The sequence below is a fragment of the Anticarsia gemmatalis genome, chromosome 13, assembly GCF_050436995.1.
Source record: "Anticarsia gemmatalis isolate Benzon Research Colony breed Stoneville strain chromosome 13, ilAntGemm2 primary, whole genome shotgun sequence".
In the NCBI taxonomy this organism is placed as follows: domain Eukaryota; kingdom Metazoa; phylum Arthropoda; class Insecta; order Lepidoptera; family Erebidae; genus Anticarsia; species Anticarsia gemmatalis.
In genome coordinates, this window is record NC_134757.1 from 6,759,318 (window position 1) to 6,784,624 (window position 25,307).

The 25,307-nt window shown below is 33.5% G+C and overlaps 2 protein-coding genes across 2 annotated transcripts; both read right to left on the reverse strand.

Moving 5' to 3' along the window:
* Positions 1–16: 16 nt before the first annotated feature.
* Positions 17–3,415, reverse strand: lok (ovarian-specific serine/threonine-protein kinase loki). The gene is made up of 9 exons (XM_076121413.1): positions 3,121–3,415; positions 2,908–3,037; positions 2,692–2,828; positions 2,489–2,616; positions 2,289–2,414; positions 1,994–2,197; positions 1,607–1,818; positions 1,123–1,324; positions 17–1,013 (listed from the first exon to the last, which is right to left on the reverse strand). The coding sequence occupies exons 1-9, from the start codon at positions 3,302–3,304 to the stop codon at positions 747–749; spliced, it is 1,590 nt and encodes a 529-aa protein (XP_075977528.1). The 5' UTR covers positions 3,305–3,415; the 3' UTR covers positions 17–746.
* A 4,641-nt stretch (positions 3,416–8,056) lies between these two features.
* AstC (Allatostatin C) lies at positions 8,057–23,739 on the reverse strand. The gene is made up of 4 exons (XM_076121677.1): positions 23,616–23,739; positions 15,466–15,566; positions 14,386–14,519; positions 8,057–8,983 (listed from the first exon to the last, which is right to left on the reverse strand). The coding sequence occupies exons 2-4, from the start codon at positions 15,550–15,552 to the stop codon at positions 8,827–8,829; spliced, it is 378 nt and encodes a 125-aa protein (XP_075977792.1). The 5' UTR covers positions 15,553–15,566; positions 23,616–23,739; the 3' UTR covers positions 8,057–8,826.
* Between the last annotated feature and the right edge of the window lie 1,568 nt (positions 23,740–25,307).

Sequence of the window (25,307 nt, forward strand, 5' to 3'; positions counted from 1 at the left end):
ACCAATCATCATTTTAAAATCAACAAGATATTGTGTTATTATCAAATTAACATGATGTAAAACTAAGCCGGTGGTAATCGAGGCGGAATTAAATCCTTACGTACGAAATCTTAATAATTATGTAAGTATTTAATAGCTATTATTAATAAAAAAAATCGTAGCTATCATTAAATTCAACATTGTATTCTTAATGACTTGAATTATACTAAATACTAGACTGTAACATCTCAGTTTGTATTACTCTTACAAATTCTTTTTATTTTCTTTTTAACAATTATTGTATGTAATAAAGTATTCAAAAACTTAATTATTGGAACACAAAAAATAATTATGGCACTTAATATAATCAAACAACATGCATTCATTACCATAAGAAAATGAAGTTGTCAACAAACTAGTTTCGTTGGTATACAACTTATCATAGTAAACACAAGAATCTTAACATGAATTAAAAGTAAAATATCACTTAACAAAATGTGTCACAGCAGACATGTTAATTAAAATCGAATAACATTAAAAATATCACGCATCTTCATTAAAATAAAATCGAAGATCAATCACTAAAAACAATAATTATTTGAGGTAAAATGGAACTCCACAGATACCCGTCATTTATTACTAATTGTACATCCGTAGTGGAGTACAGGAATGTACAGTCAGTCACACATTCATAATTTAACGAATATGACAATAAAATTATTAGAACCAGTAATATCAAATTGTCAAATAAAATCAAAGTAAAATATTTAATCATCAGAACAGTAGCTGTTTGTTGTTGATGTAGTGTCATCGTGTTTTTCGTCAGACATACCAATTCTTAGCTTCTTAGGTATAGGTTCACAGGAACTGAAACTGTCACTTAGGGCTCGCTTGCCACTTGCTACCAACGGTACAATTGTTGGGTTACCATTCTCATCATCAGTACTTTTAGATGAAACTGTCAATTGTGTCATGTCTCTCATGAGTGCTTTCTGTGATAGAAGCTTTTCTACCCTTACAATAACATCATGGTCCTGTTGACAGAAAGTTTAAGACTCAAATTGTATTTATCTTTTTTATATATTCAAAAGTCACAGGGTTTTTTTAGAATAATTAATGGGTGTTTATGTTTTAATCTCTTACCTGCATCCAACTGTGATTAAGGATTTGATTGAGAGTGATTCGCCTATCAACTTGAACTGTAAGCATTCTCTTCATTAGCAGTTTGGCCTGCAAACTGATGTTCTTCCAATGAGCCTGAGAGAACCTGTACTTTCCATACATGATTTGATCCTTGAGTGACAAATCCTTGTAGTCAGAAGAGAATGGTAAGTACCCTACAAGACTGTAAAATAAAAGAGTTGATTGTTGAAGAACATTCTGAATCAAGTTATAAAGTTGTAAAGACATTTTTTTCTTTGAACATGCTGATCTCAGGGACAACTGGTTCAAATTGAAAAATTATTTTTGTGTTGAATTGTCTAATTGAGGGACGCTATAGTCACAATATGACTAATAGGGGTGGAGTTTTTCTTAATTACATTGACATGGATGAAGTTGAGACTGGCTGCCAGTGTTGCACATGACATTAATAACTAGGTACATTATGTATTTTAAAGGTACTTACCATACAAAGAAGATCACTCCCAAACTCCATACGTCAACCTCAGGGCCATAGCTTCTTTGTCCATTTGCCCTAAGAACCTCTGGTGCTAGGTACAGTGGTGTGCCGCACATAGTCTTCATAAAACTGTCCTCACCTACAAACTTGCTGAGACCAAAGTCAGTGATCTTGACTACAGTGTCATCCTCCTTGCTCTCCAGCAGTACATTCTCAGGCTAATCATAAAAAAAAAACAAAATAGAAGAGTCCATGGCAATAAAAAAAAAGAAAAAGTAATATTTAGTATAGACTGTGGTCCTAGAAAAGACAATAAAACAGAATAAAGATAATGATGAATTTTAAGTGAAGTAGTAAATGCCAGATATTAATATAAAGTAGACATATGCATACCTTAAGGTCTCTATGAGTGATGCCTTGAGAGTGAAGGTATTTCACTGCCAAGACCATTTGTCTGAATAGGAACCTGGTCAATTGTTCAGTCAAGTGTCCTTGTTTAGTGATTCTGTCAAATAATTCACCTCCTTGCATCAGTTCTAGGACAATGTACACAGCATCACGGGAATCAAACACTTCTTCTGTAGAAATTATACAGGGCTGGAACATCAATAAAGGTTTTTATGGGTAAGTAAGAATTTAATTCAGTACAGCCGTTTATCTCTCAGAGCTTATCATGTGTAGTACTTACATGTCTCACAGCCTTCATTATATTAATTTCATTCATAATTTTCTCTGGATCATTCAAATGATTCATTTGTCCATTGGTCAGTCTACTCTTCTTTATAATTTTCATAGCATACTTAGTGCATTTTATCTAAAAAAGAAAATAATATGAGAGCATCTGTAAGTTAGAAAAATATAGGAATAAGTTTTATTTTCTGTAGTTACTTTGTCATAGACTAGTTTGACCAATCCACAGGCACCTTGCCCCAATGTTCTTGATATGTAATACTTTTTGGAGATTTCTTTAGGAACTTTGTCTTGTTCATTCTTTAGCAGATCTTTGAAAATAAAAACTGAAACAGAAGAATACATTACAGTGTTTTGCAAGTTACCATCAAATAAAATTTTAAACAAAAGAAGCTACCAACTTTTAACAATTTGGTGAGTAACTGATATCACATCATTATCATCTAAAACCTGAGATTTTCCTTTGCCTATTTTCTCTCCATTAATAAATGTACCATTGTAAGATAAATCAGTTATAATGGCAGGGCACAACGGTTCACTGAAAAAATAAGCAGTTTTAGAAGATTTTGTTCCCTTCAGGCTGCAAAAGGTATAGTGATGTTTGTGTCCAAACTTACGACAAATCTCTTCTTATTACGAAGTGTTGTTTACTGACATTCTTTATAATATTCTCCTTTATCATTTCTTTCTTCATAATAAAAGTGCAATTGAAAGCTCTTCCGAGACTAAACTCTGGTTGAATAAGATCTGATGGAAAAAAATATGACGGTAGGTTAATTTAAAATTAAACCGAGAAAAATAGAGATTAATTGTATTTATAATATTCTCACCATAATATTCTGGGTTATTTGCTGTTTTCCAGCAATGCTTCCCTGTCATAGCAACTTTTGTGGAATAAAGTCTTCCCCATATCGTTGGAATGTAAGATGGTGTATTTTGCTGACTCCATTCAATTTGCGAGTTTTGTGTTTGAGTTTGAGTATTATCACAGTCAGGAAGAAGATCCTCTGCCATGATGTGGGCCTTGTAGAAACTTCTACATAAAAGTTACAAACTTTGTAAAAGTTTTAATTTCAGCGCCCGTTTTGACGTAAAAACTAAAATCACAGAAGATAGGCCATAGACTAAAATTATTTTGTTTTTAATTGAGTCCACAGATTCAAAATAATTTTAGAGACTACTTCAAGCTTTCCTAATGTGCAGAAACAAAAGCTGCATCCTGCATCTAGCTGCTGAACCTAAAGTAGTTAGTTGATACTCAAATGCTTTTCTATGAATATTTTTTTCCTCTAGTTATTATCCTCAATGACGAAAATATTTTTCAAAAACAGTTTGTGACATTTAAATACACAATACATAATTTAAATACAGTACAGTTACTGTACACGGTCCAGATCTGACGGTCAGAACAGAGTTCTCAGATTTTAAGGAGCAGCAGTAAAAATAAGAGTCGTAGGAAAAGAGTGAGGGATCAGCGATGCCCGATGGAGACCTGAGCTACTCTCCTACATCGTTTGTTTACCCTAAACTTACCTGTTAAATAAGTGTATGAGCCGATGAGCGTGGTATATATCTACCAATCTATGATACCTACACGATACTATTCTACAATGCTCAACTCGTTATCACGACTCAGAGAAACACGCTACTGGAATCAAATCAGCGATCCGGAAAGCGGCCGCCTCCGCACCACTTCTATAACCATTATAATATTTTTATTTCTGACGCATGCTGGTTTATTATGTAGCCACACGTGCTCTAAATATTTTTATTCATTTAAAGTACCCGCAGTTATAAATTGGACACGTGAATCTGCCCCCTTTATTAGGTAGACCGTTCATTAAAAGTTAGCAATGTCAGTTAGAGTTACGTTCCTAATCCAAGTATAACAGGAACGAGTAATCTGTAGGTATGTTTTAAACCACATTAACTTTCCTTTTACATGAACTACCTCGTCATTTGCAACTCCCTCTGTAATAATTGACTCCGTCCCAGCCGGCAGCCGCATGATCCATGTAATGAAATAAACTAATTAAAAAGTAATAATTTTTGGTTCGTTATTCATTTTCTATGTGAGGACAAATTATAACAATATAAATATTATTATCATATTAGTCCGGTTAGATAAGTGTAACCTACATAATGAAATTTAATGATTTCGCCTCTGAAGCATCGGCGCTAGTTCAGAAACGGTTTGTATCGTAATAACTTCTACTAATAATAATAATAACTAACTATTAGAGCAATTTATTGATTGTGCTTATTGACTATCAATACTTACGTGCAACGGAGACACTGAATATTATATTTATGTAAAGTTACAGAATAATAATGTGATCTATGGAAAAAAAAGCCAAGCTAAAATGGTGCCACATTTAGTAGACATGAAAATAATTTTCTAAGATTTTGTATTTACCTAGGTACGTACTGGATCGTAAAATAATGTTCATTTACTTTATAATTTAGTTCAAATAATAATTAATATACCTACCTCCGAAAATTTGTACACCAAACTATATTACTTCGTTATGTTAGCGAGATTTTAATACAACGTTAACAAAATATCTTTGAAAGTTATTACCAGCCAAAGAGTAATAATACCCGACTGAAATACTTCTAAAAATGTCAAGTCACTATGCGATAATTATTTTACGATTAGGGACTTCAATTATAAAATAACTAGCAAAGTTTTAAATCTTGAGAACTCTTCGTAATTGAATGTCTTGACACGTCGTACTTATAATAGGTATTAGGTCGGGGAAAAAGTCTTTTCGCATTATACTTAGTATGTATGAACTTGTAATAAAATCTTTTCTCTACACAAAAAGCTAATATGTATTTTTATTTTATGCTTGTTGTATTTATAGTACTATTGGTATGTATTTGAGTGTTAAGTATGTAGCCACTGCAATTAATTTAGTACTTTAGTACCTTTCTTCCTTGAAATCCTCCTAACTTAGATAGGTACTTACTTCGTACTATATTACCTTTATTTGCTCTTTTCATGAAATCTAAGCATCGCAAATAAGTTTATTATTAAGAATAATGATTTCATTACGGGCAATATAAAATATGATTTACCCTATTTACTGTCCTTCGTAAATCTCCCCAGAAAAATAATGAATGATATATGATTGCAGTGGCGCGACGGCGTCCAGACCCCCGTGGCTAAAATGGCTTTATTGCTTGATTTACTGATTCATAACGAATGAATTGCTCACATTTAAATAGCCATAAGTAAATGTTTGCGTCATATTTCTGGCACGTGTATTGGTTTTAGGTTCGTTAGTACTGCGGTAGTCTATTTACTTCTTTTTACCGAGCAATTTTCCCATTAATGTTAGGATAATATTTATTTGAACTAAAAGAGTATTAGAGGTAATATTATGATCTTCAACTCAATGCTAGACAAAATGTACAGACTTACATATACACGCGGAAAGGTACGTAATACCTGTTGATAAGCTCACAAAGAACATTTCTCCTGTAAAAGCCCCTGTGAAAAACTATTTGAAAGAAGTACCTATTTTATTTATTACATATGTAGTTAGAAACATGCATAAAGCATTTAAACTCGCAAACTTTCAGGTTTATAATTCCAGTAGGATTCAGATTTATATACATATGTTGACATAGTTTCTTTTCAAGGCTATTTGGTGCATTATGTTTCGTGAAAGGATTTGTAGAGCGAGTGTTCGCGCATAAATCTTTGGCATACGATATTGTAAACTACGTCGTATGAAAATTTTACTAGTTTGAATTCAAATCTGATTGAAGTTTGATCTCCATCACTTAATTTTTATATTTAATTGCTAATTGTTAACAATTATTATGTTGACGTTATCGTGTTCGATATTACTAAAATGTCATCATTCAAAATAATTGATTTTTCAGGTGAAATAAAGAAAGTGAGCATGCTGTTAATTATTGTACTAAGGCTATTACCGCCGTAGTCTGGTTATTAGTAACAGGTAGAACCTCATGTCTGTTGAGGCCAGATGTAACCACAAAGTGTGGAAAACTCTCGTTTCCATTACGTTTTTCCCAGTATTTCGTCGTTAGGAAATTGCCTGTAATGGCATTATTATCATTTACGCCCTCCTATGTGCAAGAATTCAAACATAACTGGCGTAATGTGGGTGTTGGTACCATTGCCGAACCCCGCAGGGGAGAAACGGAGATGATATGTTATGATATTGATATTAAGATTGTTTTGATATTTAAAAGCCGTAATGGTTGTTTTAACTTGTTTGTTATTTTATGGGATATGTTGCTTCCCTAACATTTACACGCAATAATATTTGAGACAGGCGTATTATGTACCTACACCATCATAAATAAAGTTTAATTGTCTTATCTGCCATATTTTTATTTGCCTATACGTTGATACTGAAATAAATATAAAACGTAAACGTTTAGCAATAGCTATCCATCTCATTTAAACATTTACCTATCCCTCATACCAACGTGTAAGTAACTTGTGTTACATGTATGTACATACTATGTATTTCAAATAAAATGGTGATAATTATAAAAAACATTGTTAACAAACTACCAACTTAAGCCATTGTACATGAAATTTCCTTGATACACCATGTAGGTTCTCTTTATTTATTAAGGGAACAATGGTAAACTTTCCGTATTTTATTTAATGTTACTGCAGGTCATCAATTTATTTACATTTGTAAAACAGTAATAATTACCATAAATGTTTACAATATGTATCGAATCCGTCACCCCAAACGAACGATTATAAATAAACCCATCAATATTGAAACCGATATATAAAATTACCAATTCCGATTAACCTCAAACAAATATTCAGAGAGCAACAAATCCCTATCTCGTATGAATACGAGGAGCTTCGATGGTGAAAAAAATTGAATGGAAAATTTCAGCGCACTGCCTAATAGCCTCCCAACCCTTGGGTATTAAACACAGTTCGTTTGGTAGAAGGCTTTTTAAATGCTCAGCATCATTTGAATTCAGCGGATTACTCGCGTGGCGGTGAAAACATTTGTGTTGCTAATGTTACCTTTATACGAAGCCTATTAACTGATCGACAGATAAGCACTGTCTGATTGGACTCCCACAGGGCAAATTACCACTTACAGACGAAATACCCTCGCCCAGAATAATAATGTAAATTATTTAATTGTCTGAGGTCAAACTTTATGTACTTGGGAACTATTGTTTCATTAAAATGTTTCTACATCTTACAACTCCAGTAAAGTTGGGTAAATTACATTCTGAAGACTCAAATTGAAAATGTATTTTCGAATTAAAACCAGAGTATGTAGGTAAACCTATTCAAGCTTTAATCCTATTGAAGGATCAAAGGATTCAATAAGTTTTCCAATAATATATTGACATGACGTGTAGTTGAAATGTGTTTTAAATGCATTTAACTTTATTGTAGTAGTCTACCTACTGATATTCACAATCAAAGCCACATTGCCTGCAGTAATACGAAAAAGTAATATTGATAAAAATATCAATAGAATAGCACTATAGGCTTCTCCTTTTTCTAGGATATGGATACGAGGGCCGGAAAAAATCAAGGTCTTTAGTTATTGCCTCCTCATTTGAAAATTTATTATAATTATGATACTATATTTGTTGATTGACATAGGATTAGTATGTAGCAGAAATTTGTAAAAGAGATTTCTCTTTTGTGATGCTATAATCTATAGGCGTAATTAAACATTCGTCTCGTAGAACGGCTACGAAAAGACCTACGTCTCGTAGGCCGTAGCCGAGGTGAATAAAGGAAATGAAACATTTATTAGACAAACAATAAGTTTATTTCATTGATTATCTTTATTTATATTAGTAACACTTACCTACAATAAATTTTTATATATAAATAGGTACTTATGATAATTAGACGATAATGTAAAAATATAGGGAGACAAGATGCGTTTGCAAACTAATCGACTAGAAACAATACTTTAACATTTGTATAACAAAAGTAGCGCTCAATGCAAGATGGGTACAAAAGTATATTAGCCTATTTTGACGACCTAGAAAGAGTCTATACTATGACTAGACATATACGATCTACTTAGGTGGGTATGTAATTAAACGTAGTTAATTAACGCTGAACACTATAATTATGCCATCGAGTAAACGGATTAAATTTCATAAATACATGAATGATTGAGTTTTATCTACCACAGTAACCATTTAATTTTCTCGACACAGAAGACATCTATTTAAATTTGAGAGACGCTACTATTTACGTAATTAGAAATCTATTCCAGTGAATACTTCTGACATTCGGGTGTTTAATTTATATACACTGTATTTTGATTTGAGATCATTAATGACGACGTTACGAAACATTTTTGCTTTGAGATGTCTAGTTTGAATGTTTTTTTATAGGTATGTAATTACCATTTGTGAATACGTAAACAAAAATGATTCACAACGTCGTTGGTTTTATCATTATTTATTTTAAATAGGGTAAATCATGAAATTCATGACATCAGTCGTACAACTAGGTCGATGGGGCGATGCGTCGTGAGTCCGGGTGTTCACTTGCGGAAGCAGGAGATGGGGTTGAAGTAGCACTGGCGGAAGCGCACCTGTCTCTTGTCTGCCCGCCACTGGCGCGCCAGGCGGCCGTCCAGGGCACGCAGACCCCAGCCGCGGGGCTCAGCCTGGGGCCACGAGCGGCTCACTCTGCCCATCCTGGAATATAGATCAATGTTACCTCCGTCCGTCATAGCTTTTCTTACATGTCCTGTATATAACTGTATATAAATCTCAAATGGGAATAAGCAAATCCTAAGGAATTAGGCTAAAACATAGAATTTGTAGCAGATTTATTCAATTTATATTCAGGTGGTTGAGGGTATGTAGAGGTACAGGACAAATGCGAGATAATTTACTTGAAGACCTTATGCATTAGGTATACCGTATAATTAATAACAATATCAAACATTCGTTATAATAATCCCATGCGTGCGTACTGATAAACCGCGAAGTATAAGTAGCAGTGATAAGGATAAAGGACATATTGAGGATAATGGCTAACTATATTACACAACTTCTTACGATTTGTACAGATAATATCAGCATTATCCGCAGAAACCGCAGCTTTCCAGTTTGTGCCGAAATATAACGCGTGGTTTTACCTCAAATATTTAGGTATCAGTTATGTAATTCATGTATTAAAGCTTTTAATGATAAAATTACGCAAGATTTTATCAAAGAAATAAATGTGGTTAAGTATAAAAAATTCAATCAGACTGAAGCAATATCGTTTGCGGTCTCTTTGCGAACGTCAGCATACTCCACGCTTTTAAAATTATGATTTGAAAAAAAAATGCCTTACAGTTACAACCTAGTTAATTCTCCAGTATGAATTGGTAATCTAGTAAATTATATTGAACTGTTTTATAGCTCAACTGTGTTTTTTCGGTGCAATGTTTACTTTAAATATCGGGTCCCAGTTTGAAAGAGGAAAAGTATTTCAATCATTAGAAGTTGAGCCCGACGAAATGAGAATTCGGGTTACTAGAATGTCACAAAAGAACTCTTTTGCTTTTATTTGGAGACGTATCCATGAACAAACTATTTTTATAAAAGACGTCTAACAATATCAGTAAAAGTTATTTCAGGGTTTCTCTATTTAGAAACGAATTTATATTTGACAGAATGTAATCTGACTTTTGCAGGACTTTTTGGTGTAATAGTACGTCAGCAATAGGCAAATACAGGGATAATATTGTCAACTAGATGTCTAACAATATGAACAGTTATGAATACAAAACAAATCGGTTTCCCTCATACTCGTAGTTTAAAAATAGTTACATAAATTCAAACAAATAATTTGCACAAATCAATTTATATAACGATGGTAGTGCAACAGTTTGATTGAGCTTTAATTGCGAGGGAAGCAATACTCACGAGCTTCGTACGTCGAACAATTAAACCTTACAAGTGATACTAATATAGAAATATACCTCTATATCACGTATATTTTAAAACTGACGTGTTGTAATTTATACCCTAGTCAATGAGCAATACTCGCTGGCTCTTGGTTGTTTTACATTAATTAAATGTCACTTGACTTTGACCTTTATATGTTTTGGTATTGTGTTCGTTTTTGTGTTTAAAATTTTATTAAGAGAACATTAGCTGCATACGGGAGCTTAAGTTACAAATCCCCTTGGTAATCCGCCGCGGGAGGGATGATGTGCTTTATGGAAATTTACATGTTGTTTGTTCCCCGTCCTTCAGTACCTATACATCGTGTATTATTTTTTCTCAACGCCATTTCAAACTTATTTAATAAGCATTCTTTCGTAGGAAAATATTAAGTAACAATATACAAAACTTAGTTTCCCCGCCGCAGACATGATGATATCATAAGTATATTTTAAAAGAAATAGACGTAAGCCGCATGTTCAATATCACAACACATTATTGACGCAACTCTCGGAGCTTTGTTAAAAAGAACAAATGCCGACATCGGAATCCATGTTAGCGACAGCGTGATTACTTGAAACACTCGTGCGGGCGAGAAACAATACCGACAACACATTTTAGATCTGTTTACATCAAAGAAAAATGCACATCTAGTAACCAATGTAAGAGTGTTGGTTTTAATTAGGTGGCATTCTTAATGTATTATATAAAAAGAACAATGTGTTTTTTTAATAGAATATCGTGTGACAAAGAAGTCTTATTTAAAATTATGAGTAAAAAAGCTGGTATCACAGATATTTTACAACACGCTGCACTGCTGCTTATAATGCTTAACAGTCAGGAGCATATAAGTACGAAACAAGAAAATAAGATAAATTGGGTAAAAACTATCTAAAAGTCTTGATTTTTTTATTTTACGAAATAACTGTGTGTTCTGACAAGATAGAAAAACAGGCATTTTCAGCACCATTTGTTTTTTAACAATAATAATATTTTAAGTTGAAAATGTAGCGGTGTTATGTAGATATAAAAACGTAGGTACAGTACAATGAGGTTCGAAACTACGTGTTTAAACCGTCGGATGTAGGAAATTCGAAAACAATAAGCAATTACAAGGCGTCACCTCGCCGAGTGCAGAGGGCACGCGTGACGATGTTGTTCCCTCTAAACAATCATGTCGCTCTCTGCACTGAATGCGACGTAACCTCCACTCAAATTCTATTTTGTTTGCCTTTTATAAGCAAAGATGGGTCCTACATGTGTGGAGACTAGATTAGTAGCGAGGTTTGTTTATGATCATGTTTGTTGGACGGAGCAAATAAATGTAAATATTGTTTGAATATTACAATATTTTATGGGAACATATTTATTGATGTCTGAACTAAAAAGTTGAAGAAAAGGTAGCATTGAGAGTTAGCACTTCTTGTGACAGAATCTATTATCAATCTATCTCTATATCTAGGTATATTTCATTATTTGTAGACAGTTTCTAAAGAAATCCTTATATTGTCAGTTGTTAATTACTTATCTCTCTTACCCAAACTACCTACTCGGACTTAGGCACAAAACAAACAACAACCAAAGAAAGTAACTTCCTCATATGATTAGAATTAAGTTATAATTATGAATAATGGTTGGTGCTCCCCTGAGAACGTAGTTCGTGAATATTGTATACTCAATAGTTAGCCAGTTCTGACTGTTTCTTGGTCTTAATTAAATCAGGAATAGCTATATTTTTGGGGGATTCTTTTATGAAATATATGTACGTACACAAAGTATTTGTATTAATAATTTCAAATTAAGTATCAAATATACACTATAAATTACATATTAGTAGATAAAAAACACATTATGGTATTTTTCTATTGTCTTTATGTTACTTTTTCTATACCACATGCTTATCTTGTGGACATGCGAATATAAAACTTACTTAATTCCTTATTGCTATTTTAAAAGTGAGCTAGCCAATAAAATTTAAACGTCAGTTTACAAGACATAATGTAGGTTTCGTTCAAGGATTTGTTACATTTGCCGCATACGTAGGCCGTCAGAACCAAACAAGTATTATGTTCTACACTTTGAGCGTGAAATGCGACGTAAATACGTGACTAATACATTCGGTTTGTTGGTAAGCGCATGTCTACTACACAGTACACACCTTTGAACGTTTGTGAATGTACAAGTAGCTACCTAGTGCAAATCTTTTAAAAGGTTTGGTAAAACCCCCCAAATGCCCCTATGCATATGTTTATAAGCTTCAAGCCCAAATAAACTGCTAAAGGAAAATAATCTTTGCTCTGATTGACTCTGGTCTCTCTCTCTCTCTCATCGTATGGTTAGTGGTCAACCTAGTGTCAAAGTTGTTCAAGCCGCCCGAAGACCTTTGATGTGGCTTAACGACTGTTATCTTAATTGACAACACCGGGGAACGACATTTTACGTACCCTCCGAAGCATGGAGACGCCCAGTTCAAATACCACTATTCGGTCACCCATCTATGGAATGACCGCGCCAACGTTTTCTTAACCCACAGATCGTTTACCGAACGGTGAGCGCAACTGGCTATGGACGCCACAAACTGACTCTGATTATATTTCCTCATATAGATTTTCTTCTTTTATAGATTTTCTCCACGATTAGTGTGAATTTATCCATGGTATAGTATGCATTAAACCTAACCGTAAATGCTAAAACCAGTTCATTAATTTTCTGTTTATTAATATTAATGTTCAGATTGTTCGTGGAAGTAACGTATTAATTCTATAAGACAATATTTCGATATCTATGAAGCTGTTAAATTAGATTAGTAGCCACAGGGCATTGATCGAAACGAACAATAACAATACACGTAGAGGTTATTTCAGCGCTTATTGGCCGTTAAAGTAAAAGACAAAAAAAATGTCTGCTAATTTAAAAAAATATAGATTCCTATACTAACCGACATTTGATTAGTATCTACTTTTAATTAATAATATACCAAGCAATATGTAGACTTATAGTACTATAAGTCTAACAGTTTTGCATTGCGTCGCAATTTAATATTTTTAATTAAGCCCTGTTGTGTACTTTTTTAATCTCAAACTTCGTATAATTTGTAATCATTTAAGAGACGAATTGTAATAAAAAACATCGTTCAAATTAGGAAAGCAATCTCTCAAAATGAAAACTCTTTTACTAAATAATTTCAACTCGTTTTCGTTAGTTTCACGTTACTCTGCGATGTGTTTTATCAATAATACAGGGCCGGAACAAACGAAGTTTTGTTTTGTTAGTAAACTCATAGTTCTCTAGTTAACAGAGAGCTGCGAGCATTTAATCACTGAGGGCTGAAGAGCTAAACACAAAGTAACATAAGCTCTTTTGCAAATAGGTAGGATTTTACTTCACTTTAACGTAATAATACGTAGCTTCCTAAAAGCTGAAAGTTTGCTGTAGGTATTAACATTAAATTCATAGTACATTTTACAAATTCTAATGCTCTTACTTATTTTATTTTGAATTTGGCTAGGCTTTAACGAAAATGAATAATTATAAAAATTTCGGCGAATTTGGTTATAAATATTTTATCCCTGATCACTTTTATCTTTCAAGTTGACATTTATTTGTTCTTTGATAAAATTATCACGCGGATGTATTTTCTAATAATTAAATGAGCTTTCAAAAAATGATATTTTTTTTCGAATCGCTTTACAATTGTCTAATTTAGCTCGGTTTTTACGTACCATATTTATTTATTTCTTAAGAATTTTCAATGTAACTTGGAATTTAAGCACATACAAAAGCAAACACGGCGAAAATTATATCCAGTAGGCGTATGGGTATTTCTAGCACAACGAACTTCCTTACGAAGTTTGTATTGCGTACCTCAGGCCAGTTTTATAGGCCTCGTTTGTGTCCAAATAAGCCTAACAGAGGCTTAAGGTCTAATTTCCACGGTCGTTTACTTATATGGATTAACTGAAACTGTCGTCAAGGTAGACCACGACCGCGCCGAAAATACAACGCGAACACTTATCGCTATTTAATGGAGAAACAAAATGATGCGTATTTATAAAGTTATTTGTTGTAATCATTAAAAAACAAAATTATGCGTTTTTTAAAGTATAGTAACAGGCATTAACGAAGCTATTTTCATGTCCTCTTCGAAATTTTAAAGTTACCTCTCTTCAGCATCAAGTTGCAACAACAGTTTACGGAGAGCAGCGGTGTTGATAGCGTCCCACGAGCCGGGCAGGTCCATCTCTCCGTCAGGGTGCGCCACTAGAGTGTTTTCCGACTGCTCGTCTTCCGCCTCCTAAACAAATAACACCCTTTAAGACCCTGTTACGTTGCTCCAACTAAGTTTCGTGCAAACACTTTCATTGAGTTCACATTAGGTAAACCTTCACACAACAATCCCACCTATAATAGTAGTCGTTTAGAAGCGAAAATTATAATACAATCTCTATTATTAACATTGTCATATTTCTTCTCTGACCAAAGACCAAATTAAATAATTGAATTGTCCTTTACCTAACTCACCATTTTATGACAAAGAGAAAACATAATTTCCTACTAATTTCCGAGACAGAAAGAGTAAAATATCAAACAGAAAATTTGGTAGTAAATTGACCTATATAGCGGACTTTATAAGACCACTTACATTAATTATTATAACGTAATATTAGAGCGGAGCGAGAGGTAAGACGAGTCTGAAAGGTATTCATGTTATGTTGCCATTCACTGCTGTACTGTTCTACTCGTATCTTTAATGAAAGCGGGCTGTACTCTCTTTCATCGGATTCCATGTAAATATCACACTTACTCGCAAATATGTTTCAACTACCGAATGAGATGAGAAAATCCTATTTATCACGCTTTAAATAAACATTTCACATCAGTCCACAATCAGATAAGCAGACACATTGTCATTTCCGAATCAACAAAATGTTCGCTTTGTCTCTGTAATGTCCATGAAATCGAAATTGTAATAATTTCTAGAAGCTATTTGTGTTTCAAAACATTGATATTGTGTTGTCTATCATTCTGTTAAAATGTATAGAAATTACAAAATAAATATACTGGTTTCATTCGATGTTTGAATAAAGATTGACATCAAAGTAGATTCTTAAAATATCTCAAGGTTTGTTACGATACCTAAGTAGATTATAATCAGCACATAAAGCGTTAAAAGTATTTTTTTCAGGGAAGTTTGAATGTACTAAAAGAATATTGACAACATGATTGGGTCGGATACTTACCATTGGTGCAGCGGTCGCTGTTACGAACAGCAAGGCGATAGCGCCGACGAGGATGGCCATGCACACGTTGTAGCTGGTTGCCTTCATTGTGATGCTTTCAACTGCAAACAACTAATCTGATTAGCAAGTCAAACAACTGCAGCCAACCCTAGCTTTATTTATATGGATGGGTAAAGCCTTTGATTCCCAGTGATCGCTGCAAATGCAAAACTACGTCAATTATCATAAATGATGTTGAATTCTGTTTAGTTTGTTGCAACAACTAAAACAATTCTAGTGAAGTAAGTCGAGTTGAACTTTGGTTTATAAATTTAAATTACATGAAAACCGTATACTGTAATAATATTCATCTTTTAGTTCACTGAATTATTTACATTCAAGACAGTATAAGTCAAATTGTTAGCTGCTAGGATTACGGATGAACTACTCGACGTACCTCAGGTTGTGTTTAATTCAAAGTTATTTATATTAAAAGTAAATAAGCAGGTATGTATAATACAGGTACAAGATAAAAAAACAAAGCACGAAATCTTAAAAAAGTATATCACATCAATAGTAATGGCAACACCGCTATTACTTAGGGCTCCCCGCGCTGACCTCGTAAAACCTTTAAGTGACTTGATGGTTTATGTGAGAGGCCTTCGACCACGACACGATATCCTCGTTAAGCATAGTGGAAACAAACATACACGGAAGATTCCTACTCTTAGGGACTGTGCATATCTGACGAAAAAAATGTTTTCTAAGTTATATTTTTTTAAGTAACCGTCCTGTATTAACGCTAAGCTGTACACATACTAGAATGCAATGATACCTAAGTTTCATACCCATTTTATTTTATCATAATCAACTACGTAACAGAGCACAGCTGCTGATTTAAATCAGTACATATGCCATTAAAAAACCAGACGAATCAAATACTCTCATCTCGTATGCTAGGTAGGACCTATTTTCAACTCATCAAATGCCTATTGTCACCGCAGTTTTGTCCAACTGTACCGAAAGTACTAAATATAAGAACAAAGCTCTATAACGGGAACCTCTAAATCTGAAATTTAGATAGCAACTCTTTTATGACTCGTATGATATCTCAAAGTTGTGTGTTACGAAAAACAAGAAGAGGCATAACAACTTCACTAATATCGTTCCCTTAACTTTAACATGGAGAAAGTCACATTTTAAAATAAAATACAACGGCCCAGAATATTACTTGAAAATTTCAAAATGTGTTAATGTCGGAAAATACAGAAATCTCTCTCTGAGAGAATTGCAAGAGTAAGGTTTCATTAAAATTTGATCGAATTTTCACTCGAGTAGATCGCAATGATGTATATCAACCAGAAAATGAATATCTTCATTCGTGTCATTTCTTAATAGCTAAAGTCAAATAATTCATTTCTTGATACTTCGGTAATTTATATTTGTTTCCTTAAACCGAAGAATAATATCTTCGTGAGTACGATACGTCGCTTGTCACAATAACTGAACATTTACATGTGTACACACGCATTATGTTTTTTTTGTTATGTATGTGAATGTATGTCATCGAAGCTGTCGCGTAGATGACATAAAGAACACGTTTCACGCGTCTACGTAAAAGCCTTATTGATATTTACGTAGGTTAAGGCCCTACGTCTGGGTCGGACAGTTGGACCGATTTCACGTTGTTTTATTTCGCTGCCGGATCTCCTTTACCGGTGTCAAACATGTCATACTCACGACAAAATGTGCATTATGTATAAATTCATATGCTACAATTAATTTCACTTACATAAATTCGTAATTAATGTTTTCTTCTTTATAAAACTCTTTGGTTTCAGACGAAAATTTGATTTGACTTTACCTAAGGTTACATATACCTAATGTTAGTTTTCGCTACAAGTGGTCGTACTAACAAAGTTAGTTAAGTCGAAATTAAGTCTAGCTTCAAACAAACCACCGATGTCAATTTCACTAGTTAAAGTCTAGTTTTCACGCGCGGTATTATAAATATTTTTGGCTATGTAGATAAATAGGAAAGATACGTATCGAAGGTTTGATACTGTGGTGAGTCTTTTATTTACAATAATAGTCAATATCTTTTTGTTTCTCCGTTAACAAAATATTTTAGACCTTTTATTTATTAGACATTGAAGATCTCAATCTTCTAAGGTATACGGATTCAGGCTCAATTTGATAAATATTTCCTTCTATTCGTATCTTATATTAAAAGGAAAGTGTTATAACAATAAATCTGACACACGATTTTCCTTTTGCTCTCACTACGATTATCAAAATTGATCTTTTTATACAAGTAACATTGAAAAAACCTTTCTCATACATCTTCATAACATACCCGCGGGGGTTCGTATCACAAAGAGCGCAAATGACGGTCACCCCACGGATTTGGAATCGCCTTGACAAATAATTGGATATGTGAGACACTATTTATCGATACACCACACGTTTTTCATAAAGAGAAAAATAAATGTGACCGACATTCAGTACCTAAATAAACCGCATTGTGTCCCAGAGCGTCGAATTTATACAAAAATAAAAGCCATTGTTTTAATTTTCTCTCTGAACTAAATCCACAATCCACGGGCTAGTTCTAGGAATGAATAAATGTAAAAACAATGGATCTGCCTACAGTCAGAAGTACTGTTACAAAAGACTCAATTCACAAATTATTATGACAACAAGTATTGCATTCAAAATGTGGACTTGTTGCTTGCTTGTTCATTTTTCTGAATTCAATGTGAGCACTTGTGACTATTATATAAAAATGAAATGCACAAGTGACTTTTTCCGTAGTTGTCATGGCTTACATTAATTACTACGACATTTATAAATGTAGTACATACATGTATGTGTACACTTACACGATATAAACATTTTGATCAAATGATTATTGTGCTTAAATTGATTAGTACATGGCCACGCTGGGTCTCGGTCTCCGATAGGCTGACTCGATTGATTGCTTTCACTAAATCACGTTATACTTCCTAAAGTTGTTATCCACTTCGCTACTCGGAACTTGACTTGTACCTTTTGAACTATCCTTCAACTTAAATGAAACAGGAAAAGGTATTCGAGATAAAAAAAATAAGTATGCTGTTCTTTGACAAATCCGAAATAAGTTACCTTAAAATAATTTACTTATCCGAGTTTAAATCTAGTGAGGATTTGTGTAGGCACGTCGAGTAACTTCCCTACGGATAACACGTGCCTACTTGTACTAGAAATAAATGCGTTACTTTATGAAGCTAAAGTTCAACAGGCCTTGAATAACGATGTCTCATTACGTACAGCGATATGAATATTTTCTAAGATGCTGCGTTACACAAGGTTCTATCTTCATAAAAGTGCACGTTGTTACGCTGGAGCTTCGCAGAACCTACGAGATCGCAGTGAATCACAGTTATTGTGTAGCAAGGAATAAGATTTCATACTTAATGTCATTATTAAATTAAAAAATATTTGAATTTATTAAAAGAATAGAAGCTGACGTTGCATAAGATAGGTAATTATTATACGATGGTCCCTGATGCGGGTTGGATAAGTAGATGCAAACAACGTGTAATAGTGGATTGAGTGAGCGACATCGTATTAATATGCAAAAGCGATCAAGCTGAACGAATAGGTTGCATAAAGTAAAACGCTCCCGTCTTGCATGTTGTTCAATATCAGTATCTGAAGTGGTGCTCGATGCAATAAGCTTTTTAGCGTTTTTTGATGACTCATTTGAATATATTGAATGCCTTTTAGTTAGATGCCATGTATTGTTATATGAATATTTAATATAATGGCTTTATTTTGAATCTGTGTTGTAAATCTTGCGGTTAAGTGAACTTTATTGATAGCCCGCCTAAAGCGAATACGTTTTCTAATCAGTCTAATCGCGGCTGTAAAACTGAGTGCTGTGATTTAAAAAATATGCCTATTAACACAAGTAGACAAGTTCCGTGCGTTCGTTCTTGTATATTTACATTGCAAGTCAGTGATCTTGCAATCTAATGCATAAATTATTTTTCTCGTAGACCCATTACTTTGTCTTACGGATGAGTTAAGCTGTCATCCTTTGTATATGTTTTGTATTGTGAAGATACGATGGAGTAAACAAGGATAGTTGTTTTGCGTTTATCTTCGTATTATCAAGACTAATAGCTTGCTGCATATAATAAAAACAAAATAAACACAAATAACCGCAATCTAAATGGCGCAAAGATTGTGAGAACAAATAAACTGATAAGTGATGCCTCGATCGGGAAAACTTTGTATGCCATTTTAAACTTAATACCATTAGGTTGCTACGGGGAAAATCGAATACATTATACATGGTGATGAAATCTATCAATTTATAAGATTAAATAGCCTATGTTAGACGGCCTCCACAGCTGCATATATATGGGTGCAACCTTCTAAATAGAATAAACAGTCCTTCACGGAGTAAACACAACATAAACTCGGTTGTTTGTATTTATGTATTGTGCACATCTGTGCAATGACTTGCCCTACTCATAATGTTTCGTTGAAACTTTATACGTGTGATACGCACTGTAATATACAAAGTGACACGAACCTTTTTCTACGAATGTGTGTTGACGCCTTCCACTTTATTCATTACATCAATACAGATGTCACGAGTTAGCTTCTAGCATTCTTTATTAAAGCTATTACGTTAAAAGCTACAAATATGTTAATTCTTTTACTTTAGTATGCGCGATAAAAGCAAACCCTTTTTGAGTGAAGAAACAGAGCCTCTTCTCTTTATTATTCCTAGTCTCAGATTTACAAGTTGTTTTAGGCCTAGAAAGGTTTTAAAATAATATGAAAAGTACCGTGCGCTTGACCTACGTCGAAGGCAGGATTGGGCTCTAGAAAAATACGCTTGTATCTAGGTATTATTGTTAAAAAGAAACCTCAAAGACTAGAAAATGGAGAGCTATTCCTAACAAAAGTATATTAGTCCAGTTTTTGTGGTTAGTTTTTTAAGTGATTTTTCTTTTAAAGTTTACAGTTAGGATTAAAAAGCGGGTTCATAAATGAAAATCAAATTGCAATAATCATCGGTATTAGTAATTTAAATATTGATACTGAAACGGCGCACTTTTAAACTTTCTTTTTGGAACTCGGTTTGAAATAATCATAATAGCGAGGCTAAAGTCAAAAATCAGTATGCCTAATGAAAAATACCCTGAAATTTTCCAGCGTTTACTAGTTAAAGTGACTTCCCTTGTATCTCTCAAATTACGATTGTCTATTAGGCACAATTAATTATAATTGGATTAATTAACTTTGAACAGATTGCAATGTGATCCCAAAAATCACTTTTAGATAAACTACAGATTTCGAAGAACAATTATAAAATTCTACAAAGATGTTATTAGGTAGGAAAATGAGTGATATTGAACTGTATAAAATCTTTTATAGTATCAATGATCCTGTGGGAGCCGAAAATAGATTATAAGAGCAAGATCAATAGAAATGCCTCAGTTTTTTAAATTCTGCTTAAGGAAAGCGATCGGTTGGCAAACTTTCTTTGTGTTAAAAGATATTTGATATACCGCGCAAAAAATTGCATAGAAATATTGTAGTGTACGGAGACTCTCAGAAAGTCATTCAATATTCAGTGTCTGGAGGTATTAATAGCAATCTTTGTTTCAGTCTGTTCCTTTAGGGAATCACTGTTGTTATAAAAAGAATAGCATTTTTTTAAGTAGGCACAATACATCACTGTTATACTTCGTAAACTTTGAGTTCATACGAGTATTACAAAGCCAACTTTGTTCCGGTTTCCTGAAATGACTGGAGTAACCTAGGGCGGGCATGCTAAGGAAGGGACCTACGCTCAACTTGTAAGCAATCCTATGTATTAATTATATTGTTCATACCACTGCGTCGAGCAGCCACTCATTGATTAAACTAATAATAAAGTTTCCATTCACGTAGCTCTAAGCTGGCATTTAGTAATAAGAGATATGCTATTATCGGATGATATTCACCGCATAATCGTGTTAAAATCTTTTTTATAGACACATGGAAGCTAACGTTCAGTCGATTACGAACGCCTAGTTTGTACAAGATAAAAAACGCATTTTTATCGAGTTATCGTTAGATTCGCGTTGGTTTTGTGACAAAAATCCCTTTCACTCGCGTGTTCCTGTGCATCAATAGTTTTTGGATGCGGCGACACGTTCGCACTTGAAACTAAACTAAAAATGTAGCGAGAACTAAATGTTTTACAACGCATTCGTTAGCACAAATGTTTTTACACTCGGTTTTTTCTATTTTTGAAGAACTTATCTTGTTATAGTTGAAATAAAAACTTGTTCCCAACTATGAATAATATGGTTATACCTAATATACTTTTATCGTTTTAAATGTGTTTGTTGATAGAAAGGGTCAAAGATTGCTTCTTATTCATATTTCATTTTATAGCACAACAAAGATGTAAGACGTAAAAGTCTAAAGACAATGAAAAATGTGCCACCCGTTTATTTAAAATAGGTGTAACATTCTCTCCGTCGACATTTTTTACAGTAGCAATATGTTCCACATTCCGTGTTCGCAAATTGTTTATTTATTTCTTAGCTCCGTTCTGTTGCATCTTGTTTCCTTCCCTTAGAGAATGTTTTTCATTTAGAAGTTGTATCATGAGCCGCCGCGTGATGTAGACTTTGTAATTATGATGTTAATTAGTGGGATGTTTTGTGAATAGTACGAAGTTGCAAGAAAGTAGTTGTACGGGAAATATTAGCTAGTCAGACCGTCTGAATAAATAAAAGTAAGCGGGTATGAAACGAGTAAATTTACTGAAGCCTTCAAAGATTTTGTTTTGTTAGCCTATTTCATTATATTTTGTACACGTATGACATATATTTTTTTCTGTTAATACCTTTTCGTGAATTAAATAAATATTTTTCTGGTATAAACTTTATACTTGAAGTTTTGGCACATCGTAATCGCCACACAAATGCAGATGTGAAAACAAAGAAAAATTGTAAAAACGCGCGGTAAAAATTATGAACCAACTTTTTAATATCACGCTTCTTTAAAGTGTACAAAGGTTTCCCGAGATAGAATGTCTTTAGACAACATTTAACTACGATTAAATTGTAATACGCTTTAAGAGCGAGATTTGCAAGTTGTATTAACAGGCTGGTCGTTACTTAGATTAATTACTGACATAATGCAAGTATCCGTCTGTGTGACAGCTCGATATCCGATGACAGAGCCTATGATAGACTGAATGATCATTTGAATACGTATTGAAACTTAACCCGTCGGAGATAATGAGCATGCAGATGCAGAAATCATATTCCGCGGTTTAGTGTGGGATTTAATGATCATTCATCGAACAAATGACAGTTCGCGATATTCAATGTGCCAATCATTGTAGTTAGAACATAAAATATATAGATTTTATCACATAATAAAGAGCGCTTCCGAGAAACATAAGCTCATTATTCTGAGTACATAAAATGTAGTTCGTACGCAATCTTGTAAATTGTTTTGTAAATGTTAAATATTACATTGTTTTAAAGAATACTAATAATGTGAATGTAATGCAAAAAGACAATTGTAAAATCATCTGCGAATCCTTATACTAGAATAAAAGATATTTGCTAAAAATATCTTCCGCCCAAAAAAACTTAAAATCCGACAAAAAAACGTACCTACTGGATAACATAAAAAACTATAAAACACGACATATTTAATATAAATATAAATTATATTTAATATCGCAGCGTAAGTTCACAAGTATTTTATGGTTGTTTGAAAGTGTTGTAAAGTGAAGTTGCCATGAAGTTACTTTCACTCAATATTAGTAAAGTTTTCCTTTTGTTTATACTAAGTAGGCGCGGCAAAGATTTTAATAGTGTGGCGACACTTCACTAATTACACTTTGATTCTAGACATTGAACAGCTTACAAAAGTTTGTTTTACACATTGATAATAAATTATTTTGTCATAAGTTATAAAACATTTATTTGTATCTAAATGAGCACTGCACATAAAACATCGAACGTTTTATGCTTTTAAAATATAGCTACGTTAAAATTTGTAAAACGACGATATAAATAAGAAAAATATATAATAAAACGGTAAAATAAAATAACTAAATTTTGTTAACTTTAAAAATAATAATTGAAATCAAAGTAACTTACCTGTACTACGACGAGATATACAGAAAACGCGAGTAAATCGAGGGACGTAAGTAACGATCACACTGTTGCACGTCGAGCGGCTGAGTGTGCTGCTTCCGTGGTCTCTCCCGATGGTTTTTGAAAGCAAATGAGCGGTAGGAGGTGTCGACGCGGTTTATATACCGATGCGGTGCTTAGCTACGCCGTGTGTCCTCACTTGCGTAGATCACGTAGGCTGCTACGCTGCTACGCAAGTGCTACGACTGATTTGGGACTAATGGTAACTCCCATCAAAAGTTATTTAAAAAATCATGTTGTTTAAATTTCAGTTCCATGTATAAGACTTCATTATAAAGTCAATTAAAACTCTGATTAATGGTTTGATATTATGTAATTTTGAGACGGATGAAAAAGTTGGAGAATGTCTAATATTTGAGTGTTTAATTAAAAATCTTGAGGCAAATTGGGAGTTTTAGATTCATAAATAAGTAATTACGTTTATGCATATTTTTTTTATCTAATCGCATGCAAAATCCACAAAATGGGTACTCTATAATTTGTCTTTCAGTCAACATCCGTTTAATGAGATTGTTGGCAAGCCATACATCACGTGTCGTGATAAAATTATCGTTCAATGTGACATGATAGCCTTTAATAACAATTTTGACAGGCGAGCACCGATTATGCTTCTGTAAACACTATCACGATAATAATGACAAATAGGCTCACTCGGACCTGAGTATGGTATATTATTGGGTTTTTTGAAGCCTCCCTAGAATCACGTACGTTTTGTAAAGCACGTAATAATGCTTAAGCCTGGAGCAGATAAGTGATCATGCGTTATCTGTGTAGGTAACCAGCTCATCGTACGCGGTGGCACACTGCCAACTGACGTCGCTAAGTCCCCCGATCTATTTCGTCCTCAAAGATAAAATAATAACGTTTATTGTGTTATTAGTAGTACATTCCAATACCCATGTTCAAAGACTTTATTAAAGCTAGGCTCCGTAATTACAAGTCCCTCTAATATATCGTTACTTTGGTACATAATACTCGTAAGGGTCGCTTACAATAATTGTACGTACATAAAGACTGTTAATTTTCCCTCGTATCGACGTTCATTTCACGTGGATGATTTTTTCAAAAGGCTGAGTTTTCTTTATACGAATTACATTATTGCCTTTCCGATCACTCCAATTAAACCGAACGTATTTGAATGAATGTAATCGTATGGGTTTTTTGCACATTAACTGTTCTGAAAATCGCAATCGATTTTAATAACATTAGTAAAATCAAATCAATTCGTAAATTACTCTGTTTACTCATGACTTTGTCATTGTTTGACTTCTTACTAAGCTAAACTACATTAGTAGAATATAAATATTAAGGTGGCAAGTGGATTTATTACAAATTATAATTTTTACTTTATCTTCAAACAAATGGCAGCCTCTCCGTGGAGATATAGGTCAGCTTCATTTGTTTAGATAAGACATTTCCTAGAAATATGACCTTTTCTAGCATCCATGATAAGTAGCAGTAGCTACTCCTATGTTACTTTGCAGATAAGTTAAAATCTTATGCGAATTGGTCTGTTTTAAAAACGTTTAAAACAGAAATTTACACGTACTACACTTGTTACTTACACTTTTATACAGAAAGATGTAATCTCCACTCCAGTCGTAGAGACATGTTAATTTAAAATAACTTTTCGTT

Excerpts from the sequence above, each read along its gene's own strand:
- lok (XM_076121413.1), bottom strand. The coding sequence starts at position 3,304 with ATGGCAGAGGATCTTCTTCCTGACTGTGATAATACTCAAACTCAAACA. Across the intron at positions 1,819-1,993 it reads TCACTCATAGAGACCTTAAG|CCTGAGAATGTACTGCTGGA; the intron begins GTATGCATATGT and ends TTTTATGATTAG. Across the intron at positions 1,325-1,606 it reads GGAGTGATCTTCTTTGTATG|TCTTGTAGGGTACTTACCAT; the intron begins GTAAGTACCTTT and ends TTTATTTTACAG.
- AstC (XM_076121677.1), bottom strand. The coding sequence starts at position 15,552 with ATGAAGGCAACCAGCTACAACGTGTGCATGGCCATCCTCGTCGGCGCT. Across the intron at positions 14,520-15,465 it reads CAGCGACCGCTGCACCAATG|GAGGCGGAAGACGAGCAGTC; the intron begins GTAAGTATCCGA and ends TTATTTGTTTAG. Across the intron at positions 8,984-14,385 it reads CAACTTGATGCTGAAGAGAG|GATGGGCAGAGTGAGCCGCT; the intron begins GTAACTTTAAAA and ends TCTATATTCCAG.